At 35.5% G+C, this 10,647-nt stretch overlaps 1 protein-coding gene across 1 annotated transcript; it reads right to left on the bottom strand.

Annotated features, from left to right (window-relative positions):
• Positions 1–10,051: 10,051 nt before the first annotated feature.
• Positions 10,052–10,309, bottom strand: K441DRAFT_532952 (uncharacterized protein; the record flags this gene model as incomplete). The annotated part of the gene is made up of 1 exon (XM_067642256.1): positions 10,052–10,309. A coding segment is annotated over one exon (258 nt), but the record flags the coding sequence as incomplete, so codon positions are not given.
• Positions 10,310–10,647: the final 338 nt, after the last annotated feature.

Below are 10,647 nucleotides of genomic sequence, written 5' to 3'. Positions count from 1 at the left end.
CTCTGCGTACAGAGGCTCTGCCCGAAGCTCTACGTACAGAGGCTCTGCGCGAAGCTCTGCGTACGGAGGCTCTGCACGAGGCTCTGCACGAAGCTCTGCACGAGGCTCTGCGCGAAGCTCTGCGTACAGAGGCTCTACACGAAGCTCTGCATCGGGTCCCCGCTATATTCCCGATAGCCTCTCCTATGTAGCCACCTTATTTTTTTTATCCATCCATCCTTCCTTACATCCTCCCTACCTAGGGAGGCACCAGAACGGCAGCCAGCAGAGGACCGTCGCCAGAACTAGACGACCGTTACCAGAACCAGACGACCGTCGCCGTCGCCAGAACTAGAACACCGTCAGAAACAGACGACCGTCGCCAGAACGAGACGACCGTCGCCAGAACCAGACGACCATCGCTAGAACTAGACGACCGTTACCAGAACTAGACGACCGTCGCCGTCACCAGGACGACCGTTACCAGAACCACACGACCGTCGCCAGACGACCGTCGCCAGAGCTAGACGACCGTCGCCAGAACCAGACGATCGTCGCTAGAACCAGACGACCGTTACCAGAACTAGACGGACCGTCGCCAGAACCAGACGACCGTCGCCAGAGCCAGACGACAACGACTAGCTAGCGACACATATAACGATTCAATCGATCGATCGAATCAAGCAGCACAGATAGGTAGGCATAAACAGGGAAGATGCTAACGGGTAGGCAGATGCTGACAGGTAGGCAGATGCAGACTAGTAATCAGATGCAGACAGGCAAGCAGATGCAGACAGGTAAGTAAATGCTAACGGGTAGGCGATATAGATAGGTAGGCAGATGCAAATAGGTAGGCAATGCAGATAGTAGGCGATGCAGACAGGTAGGCAATACAGATAGGTAGGCGATGTTAGATAGGTAGGCAATGTAAATAGATAGGCGATGTAGATAGGTAGGCGATGCAAACAGGTAGGCGATGTAGACAGGTAGGCAATGTAGATAGGTAGGCGATGCAGATAGGTAGGCAATGTAAACAGGTAGGCGATGTAGGTAGGTAGGTAGATAGGTAGGTAGGTAAGTTAATAGGTAGATAGGTAGAAGAGAACCATTGCTATATTATATTAAATTATCTAAAATAATATTTATTTTGCTAGCCTTATAAATAGCCTTAAAGTAGCTTTTATTTATTTAAAATATGCTATTAGTATAAAAGAGGTAAATATAATTATGGTTACCAAATGCGCAGATTGCTGGCAGGTTTCGCGTAGGTTACGCGTAGGTTACGCGCAGACTGCGCGCAGGTTGCGTGTCAAAAAAACACGACATAGGCTAGTCGGTCGAGTTGCTAAATGCCCTCAACTACGCGCCAATTGCGTCAACCACCAACCATTGAGGCCATTGGTAGGGTACCATATTTTGCCGATAAAAGGGTTAGTTTAGTTTTATTATTAGGCAATTATAGTTATAACGGGCATCCTATACTTTGTTCGGGTTAATATAAATAGCCACTAGGTGCTATATTATCTTATTAATAGATATAAATTACATAGAAGAGTTGTCCTTAAACTTAGCTTAAAGGTGCCATTAGGCGTCCCTAGTAGTTTAACTAAAGAGGTAGAGCATTTTAGCTTCTTTAAAAAGGAAATAGTTATAGTTAACGCGGAGCTTTCCTTATACTTAAATCCTCTAATTCTTAAAGGTAGGGTCTATCTTATTAGATAGTAGTAGGGGGTTAAGGAGCTTAATAGACTTTAATTACTTTATTATTATATCCGTACTCCCTAGTATATTATATTTAATAGAGTAAATAGGTCGGCTAGGGCTTTAAGAAAGAAAAGCTAGGCTATTTTATAGGGCCGTAAGGCTTTCTAGGATCTTTTATAGGGTCTCTTATATATTTCTTACTTTAAGACAATTAGCTTCCTAGCTAGCTGTAAGGGCACAAATCTGCTTACGTATATCTATAATATCTTCATTATCTTCAATTTCTAATCCTAATTAAATCTCGGGTTCCTCTTAGGTAGAGGCAGCTCTCTTAAATAAGCTTGCTTTAGGTGCCATCGTTAGCTTTATAAGGTTTATTAGTATTATATACTTTAGTTTTAATTCTGGGGGTATAGGTTTAGTCCTATTTAGCTTATAAGGTAAGATATTATCTAGGCCTTCCTAGGTAATATAGGGTTGTTTTGGCGTCTAAGTATAGCGTATTAATGCGTCGTTGCAGACAAAGTTTCTTTAGGGTAGGATATTATTAAGGCCTTCCCAGGTAAGGTAGGGTGAGCTTAGTATAATGTTACGGCTTATATAAATGCTTTTAAACCAAAGCTTATAGAATACTGTATTACAAAGATATTAAGCTAAAGAGAAGGAAAAGGGGTTACTAGGACCGATATAAACAAATATATAGGGTAAGCCGCTAAGGCGCTAGCTTTAGGCGGGCCAATTGCAAGTCGGTAGAATATAGCAGAATTTGGCAGGTAATGTGCGATAGCGCCGTTACACCGTTTAGAAGTCACCTCCTACTTAGTATACACCTAGTAAACCCTTTAGCGGGCTCTATATACATAAGCAAATTAAATCTACGCCTTTTGGCAAAGCTAACGCGTACTAAGCCTATATTAAATCTAAGCTTAAACCTACGCCAAATCCTCTAGCTTACTAGAATTTACTATATTTTTTATAGCCAGAGCTTACCCAATTTGCCCTTAATATATTAGCTATACTACTTATAAGCGCCAAGTGCGAACAAGTATTTAGCTCCGCTAAACACCTTATTACTAACTCCTATAGTCGCCTTAAAGCTAATATTATTAAAATAAATAAGCGCTTAAAGTCCTAGTATAGGCGCCCTAAGGCCAAGGCCTTTAAGCGAGGTGTTAATCCTAACGTTAATAATTTGTATAAGGAAGAAGCTGCCGCTAAAGTTAAAGCCAAAGCTACTACTAAAGCTGCTACTAAGAAGGATTCCAATACTTAGACAATATAGATTAAAATACTAGCAAGTAAAAGGGTAAGTAGGTAAAGGAGGCAGAGGAGGAAGCTAAGGACGATTCTATTAAATACATTATTATAAATAATACTAAGTACACTAAACCTACGGAGGATAGGCCGGATAGGCCTCTTAGATAATAGACCTATTAGCTAATAGTATCTAGAGACTATCTGGATAGTCTCTGGATAGTCTTAGCAAAACCCCCTAATATACTTATACTTGCAATATACCCCCCAATATTAAATAAATAATTTTTTCATTAGTATAGATTTATAGAGCTTATAAAACGCTTTAAAATAGTACCACTTTTATCTAAATATCCTAAGAATAAGTAATATTATATGAATATAAGGCTTATAAGAGCTCTGCGGAATAAGGCTCCGTATAAAGCTCCGCACGAAGCTCCGCATAAAGCTTTATACAAAGCTCTATAGAGGCTCCACTTAAAGCTCTGCGGAGGCTCCGCTTAAAGCTCTATAGAGGCTCTGCTTAAAGCTCTACGGAGGCTCTATATAAAGCTTTGCACAAAGCTCTATACAAAGCTCTATATAAAGCTTTTATATAGAGCCTCTGTAGTAAAGCCGTTATATATAAAGCTGTTATACAGAGCCTCTATATATAGAGCTTTATATAGAGCTTTATACAGAGCTTTATACAGAGCCTTAGTAAATACCTTTAGCTTTCCTATTAATTAGATATCTTCTTTCTACCTTTTTATTTATATTTCTCTTTATATAAAATACTATAAAATAAAATAAAAATAGGAAAAAAGAGAGGAGACCTAGCAGTTTAAATTTAGTAACTTTTTTCTACTCTTTATTATCCCCTAGTTCCATAATCCAATTCTTACCCTCTAATGCTCCTACTACCGCCACTATAGGCTAAGAATTTATATCGTACGATGAATATTAAGCTCTATAATCCCGCCACTTATAATTTCTATAGCATCTACTACAGAACTCTAGGAGACTCTAACATTTAGTAAAGGGGCAAGGGCCTACTAGATAACGTAAAGTTGCTATATAAGCCTCGTAAGGCTAATATTAACTAGTTTTCTACCTTATATAAGTAATATAAGTTACTTATAGTTATATTTAGAGACCTACGGCTCTAAATTAGAATTGCATTTATATATAAGGGCCTCCCTATCCATACCTATTTCTCTAACATACCCCTAACCTAAGCCTCTATATTAATCGCTGGTAAAGCTTCTACTCTCTCCTACTTATCCTAAGAGTAGTTAGTTATATAAGTATATTATATAGAGAAGAGAGTTTACTTATAGTATAGCAATGTTGCCAGAGAATCTGTTATACAGTAAGACGAGAAGTATACTAGATAATTATATTTCCCGATTCTTAATAAAGGATAATATTAGTGGGATTTAAACTTATAATCTATTAAGTTTAAAGTTAGTATATATTTACCTATGCTACTTACGCGCCTTTGGTGGTTACCTTTTACCTAAAATTATTTTATTTATATACCCCTTTACCCCCCTTTAGTATTATACAACACACCCCTTATATACTTTCCCTTATACGACTATAAGAGAATACTTAAAATCTTATAAGCTGCCCAGTCCTTTGCGCATTTTAATACCTTAAGTATTTATAGAGTAGTACTTATACGATCCTATGGAACGCGACGTTAAGAACCTAAAAATACTCTCTCTAGCTTATCGCTTATTCTAGGTATTAAGAGAACTTTAATTATAAGCTATAAGAGTTATGGAAATCTTATATACTAAAGAGGCTAGTTATACTATTAAATAGCTATTATATGGCTATTAAGCGGAATTAGGTTCTTATTAATATAGTTATTAAACTTATCTAGACTCTGCGGATAAGTATATTTTAAATAATACTAAAGACAAGCCTTATAGAAGGTAGAGAGGTTTTCTTTAGACTCTAAAGGCGACTTTTAAGTTTTCTTAGTTGCGTACGACATAGTTAAACCTAAAAGTATTGCTTTCTCGCGAAATCTCTCCTAGAGCTTTTATACGCTAAAAAGCTTCTTTTCTCCTTTAATGGTAATATAATTGTTCCGATTTTTTAAGAAAGCCATATAATACTCTAGGTTAAGAACTTATACCGCTAAATAGCAGGGAGAATTATTTAGCTTCTTAATATACTTTATAAGCTTTTCCTTAGTATATTAGAGTTAAGGAGTTATAAACTTATCCTTAGCCTTAGTAGCTGTTACCTATAGGAAAGTTAGCTAAAGAAATATTAAGAGTATTGTATAATATACTAATGCGGTCTATATTATATCCTTAAGAATATTAACTAATTCTAGAACCCTCTTTAGTGTTATATAATCTCCTTAAAGAAATAGAGTTGCTTTATAGAAAGACTAAAGGAAATTATAAATTATATAAAGATATATCCATTCACTTATTAAGAGGATATTATCTTTTAAGTTATCCTTATAGCGCTTTACGTAGAGTTAAAGCCTAGCCTTTACCTTATTCTTTAGAGCTATATATAGTATAAGAAACTAGCTATTCTATCTTATACAGTTATTAAGAGGAACTATTTTACTAGTATGTTTAGTAAACTATATTATACGGTTAGCTAAGCTGCGGATATAAATAATATAGTTATAAAGCTTTCCTATCAGCCCTATGATATTTTAAATATTTTAACCTTTTTTACACTTTTTGTCTAATGCTAGCTCTAATTCTTTATTCTTCTTCTTCTTCCTCCTTTTCTTCTTTATTCTGTTCCTTATCCTCTTTATTATATAAGTTTATAAGCTTCTTATCCTTTTTTAAACTAAATAGAAAGGCTTAAATAATAAGATTAATAACGTGCCCCTAACAGCGAATTCTTTAATATATTGCAATCCAGTTAATTTTATATTTAAGGCTAGGCTATTAGCTAATTGTATAATAAAGAACATTATTTAATCCGGTATTATCGCCAATAAGAGCTCCAATCTTTGTTTTAATACTATACTTAATAAGAACCGGATAAAGCGCCTTCTATTAATATATACTATTTTAACTAAATACTATATAAAGGGCAATTAAGGGGTTCTGGTATTTATCCTGGATATTAATAAAGCTAGCATAGATTCTAAGAAAAAGGGAATAACTTAGAGAGGTTTAGATATCTATAGTAAGGTAAATATTTGTTTTTATAGATTAAAGTACTTTTTGTATAATATCTTAACTCTTAGTAAAGTGTTTAAGAATCTAGGCTGTAATCGTTAAGTAGTATATAGGGATAATTAAGGGTGCTTCTTAATTTAATGCTTTTATAAAAGTATAAAACTCTAGCTATTCTATATATAAAAAGGGAAGCCGTTATATAATAATTAGATCTAGAAGTGCTTGCTTTATAGTATTTTAATATACTATACGCTTTAGAACCTTATCCTTAAGACCTTAAGCTTCTCCTCTTACTAAAAGCTTTTAATATAGTTCTAAAAGAGATTTTTTTCCTCTAATCTTTTACTATTATACGCTCCTGGTTCTCTACTAGATTCTATTTAATAATATATTTTTTAAGATAGCCTTATAATCTAATAGTTAAGAAATAGTGTCCTTTTAGGTCTTAAGGAAGATAGTATTTACAAAAGTAGCGTTTCTTTATATAAGCCTTTTCTTCCTTTATTGCCGTACGAGTATGTTTATAAATTAAGGAGACTTATTTTAAGATCTGTGTTATATAAGTAGTTGGGATTAAACCAGTATTAGCTTTAGTCTTAATGCCGCTTAAAAGGGCAGGAAGTATATTAACTTTAAAGGAATTATTATTATTAAAGTTTTTAGGGTGAATTTTACTAGTACTAGCTATATTTATAGCGTTATATAATAGGGGGTAAAGGTTTAGTTTTATAGTTAAAATTTTGCGGATATCTAGATATTATCCGGATATTATTTAATATCCAGGCTATCCTCGGATAGGATTATTATCCACCCGACTAGATAGGATAATCTATCCTCCGCAGGTCTGGGGTGCACGAATTCCGTACGCACGGGCCATAAACGCCAAAACGCGAAGCTGGCGATTCTTCTAACAATAATATTAACTTTTTAACTTCTAATTATGGCACCACCAACGCGTCTAAATCCTCTGCGGACCCCTAGCCCTAAACCTCTTACTAGCAGAGAAGCTACGACTACTAGAAAATGCAAATTCTATAATACGTTAGCTTGTAACGGCGAGTCTAAGTTACTATATTGAATTTTAGCTAACTATAAGATTTTAGAAGCTTATAGCCGAAAATAAAAGAAGTAACTTAAAGAGATAGGCCCTATTATAAAAAGGAATACTTAGTAGAGATCTTAAGTACTTAGGCGTAAGTCTAAAGTCACTAAATTAATGTGTAAGCTACTTGTTTCGCCCTTAAGAAATCTAATCTAGAAATAGCCTTATAAAACTTAGATTATATACTATAAGATACCTATTAAGAGGCGTTAACTTTAGCAGAAGTTAAAGGAGCATACTAAGGGCGGCGGACGGTATCTTTGTGCCTTTATTAAGAAGGTTATTTCGGAGTAAAACTATATTAGTTAAGCTATCTACGGCGAAGCTTACTTGTACAATCCTCTCTTTAGTTTCTTTAATTATATTATCTATACCAATAAAGTATACGTTAATCCTACGTTATAGGTATAAGGTATAGTCCTTAGGGAGTAAGGAAAGCAAGATAATCTAAAGAATATTAAAAAAAGGCCTCCGCTTAAAGGTGTCCGGTATTATATTACCGCGTAGATCTCTTAGTGGGGAAAAGTAGAGAAATTAAAGTTCTATAATAACGAAGAAGATAAGGTTAAGTACCCTCCTTATCCTATAAAGCCTTAATAACGTCCAAAAACTAAGACTAAGGAGGAATATTACCGCTAAGTATAGGAATAGGAGGTAGGCAAGCCTTATAATATTAAACTTAAGGTTAAAGGTAATGCTATAACTTAGAAATACTATATTAACCGCCTCTTACCTCTCTACGTTAAAGCTGTTAAATTTATAAGACTTATTAATAATAAACCGTGGCTTCTTTAAGAGGATAGGGACCCTTTTTATAGTATAAGAAAATAAGGCCTCGCGTAGGAGTATAAAGAGGCCTATAACATTTAAACCCTTATTTATCCTACTTAGAGCCCTAATTTTAATCCTATTAAAGGTATCTAGTCTATTATAAAGCAACGGCTACGCCGTAAGATCTTTAATTCTAAAGAGAAAATAAAAAAGACTCTTTAAAAGAAATAGGATAAAATTACTATAGAAGAGATACGGCACCGTATAGCTAATATGCCCTAAAAATACGCCAAGCTTATTAGATCTGGTAGGAAGCCTATTAGAGGCAATAAATAGTAATATTACGCTGTAATATATAAATAGATACATTTTCTAAACTTCTTAATTTTTAGTAGTTATGGCCCGTGCGCATAAAATTTATACACCTACTATTAACACCATATTAAGACCTATAATAGTTTAAATATATACAATATTACCTAGTTATAGCTAGTTACCTAGTTTACCAGCTAGTTTAGAGCTCCTAATTAGTAACCGATTAGTTAGGGAGGTTAACTTCAACTCTAACTAGACCAATTATATTACTGTGTTAATCTTACCTGTCTTAAGTAGCAGCTTAACTATAGCCTCTTGCCCATTCTCTACCGCCTATAATAGCGGCATCTTGCCATAACCATTCTTCGCGTTAACGTCGACCTTATTTATCTCGAGCAGTAGCTTAACTACAGCCTCGTTCCCGTTCCCTGCCGCCTACTATAGCGGCGTCTACTCGTCCTTATCCTTTATATTAACGTTAACCTTACTTATCTTAAGCAGTAGCTTAACTATAGCCTTATTCCCATTCCCGTTCCCTATCGCCTAGTATAGCGGCGTCTGCCCGTCCTTATCCTTTATATTAATATCGGCTTTGCCTATCTTAAGCAGCAGCTTAACTATAGCCTCGTACCCGTTATTTACCGCCTATAATAGCGGCGTCTGCCCGTTCTTATCCTTTACGTCGACGCCAACCTTATCTGTCTCAAGTAGTAGCTTAACTATAGCCTCGTATCCGTTCCTTACCGCCCGCTATAGCGGCGTCTACCCATTATTATCCTTTACGTTAACGTCGACCTTATCTATCTTAAGCAACAGCTTAACTACAGCCTCGTGCCCATTTTCTGCCGCCTAGTATAGCGGTATCTGTCTATAAGTGTTCGGAAGATCTAAATTATATCCGTTATTTAAGGGGTTATTATACCTCCCCTAATCCAAAGTATACTATAGGGTATACTCCTATTATTTCTATTAGTACTCTTTAACTATAGTTAAGGTACCTTTTAGAAGCTATTATAATCTAGCTAAAGGCAGACACCTTAGCGCTATTCTTAAGAAAACTTAGCACTAATTGCTTAGTCCTAGTTAAATTCGTGTGGATATAATAACCTAACTTTAGGCCGCATAGTCGTAAAGTGCATTTAAATATAGTTATACCTTAAACTCCCAGTATATTTAAGCCAATCTTTTGGGTATTTATAATACCTTATTTAAAACACAATTTAAAAGGCCACTTATTTAGATATTTGCTATTTTTTTCTACTTATTTCTACTAGTGTGTATTTTCTTATCTAAAGACAACTCTACTTCCCTATAGACCTCTTATTACCTAAATATTTCTAGACATAAAAACTTATTAGTCTTATAGTACTAGCTAGTAGATAAAGAAGAGACAAAGGAGGAAGAAAGGTTATTGAGATAGTTTATAACGCAATTCTAGTAGTTTTACCACCTCTTTATAGCCATTCTCAGCCGCGTACCAGAGTGCCTCATCACCGTTAATATCTGCCCCTATATTTAGCAGCTGCTCTACTACCGCCTTATATCCTTCCTTTAATGCCTATAATAGCGGCGTTTAACCACCATTATCCTTTAAATTAGGGTTAACGCCGTTAGCGGCGAGTAGAAGTTTTACCATAGCATTGTGCCCCTTCGCTGACGCCCACAATAGCGGCGTTTAACCATCGTTATCCTTTAAATTAGGGTTAACGGCATTAGTAGTGAGTAGAAGTTCTACTATAGCCTTATGCCCGTTTGTTAATGCTAATAATAGCAGCGTTTAACTATATATAGTATCCTTAGAGTTGGGGTTGGCGCTATTAGTAGCAAGTAAAAGTTTTACTACGGCCTTATGCCCCATCTCTAATGCTAATAACAGCGGTGTTCTACCGTACTTAGTATCCCTAGAGTTAGGTTCAATATCCTTTTTAGAGAGGAGCAGCTTCACCGCCGCTGTATCTCTATTGGACGCGGCTTCTAACAGTCGCGCGCTACTATCTCCTTCCTTAGCGCCTAAGCTATTATCTTCCTCTACTAACCCAATATCTTAATTCTCTATCCCTAGATTACCTTCCCATATTAAGTTAAAGTTTTCACTAAAGTCCTTATCTCTGGACCCATTAAAAGTAATATAAGCTTTACCTAAATCCGCCTTATTTGCACTATTCTTATCTTTATTAATAAATCGCGTTAATAAAAAGAGAGAAAAACGCTCTAGGTGCAGTATAATATAGCTTTATAATACCCTTGCAGTTACTAAAAATAATAAGTATATTAGATAACATCTATCCGGAGATATTAAGGTCGATTTACTAGTATAAATAGTAAGGGTCGCAGATATCTTATTACTATAGTTAGTATATATATCGCGTAAGT

The sequence above is a fragment of the Cenococcum geophilum genome (assembly GCF_001692895.1).
Source record: "Cenococcum geophilum 1.58 unplaced genomic scaffold K441scaffold_1, whole genome shotgun sequence".
Classification (NCBI taxonomy): domain Eukaryota; kingdom Fungi; phylum Ascomycota; class Dothideomycetes; order Gloniales; family Gloniaceae; genus Cenococcum; species Cenococcum geophilum.
Note: the sequence above shows the minus strand (reverse complement) of the source record. Positions and strands in the feature narration are given on the sequence as shown.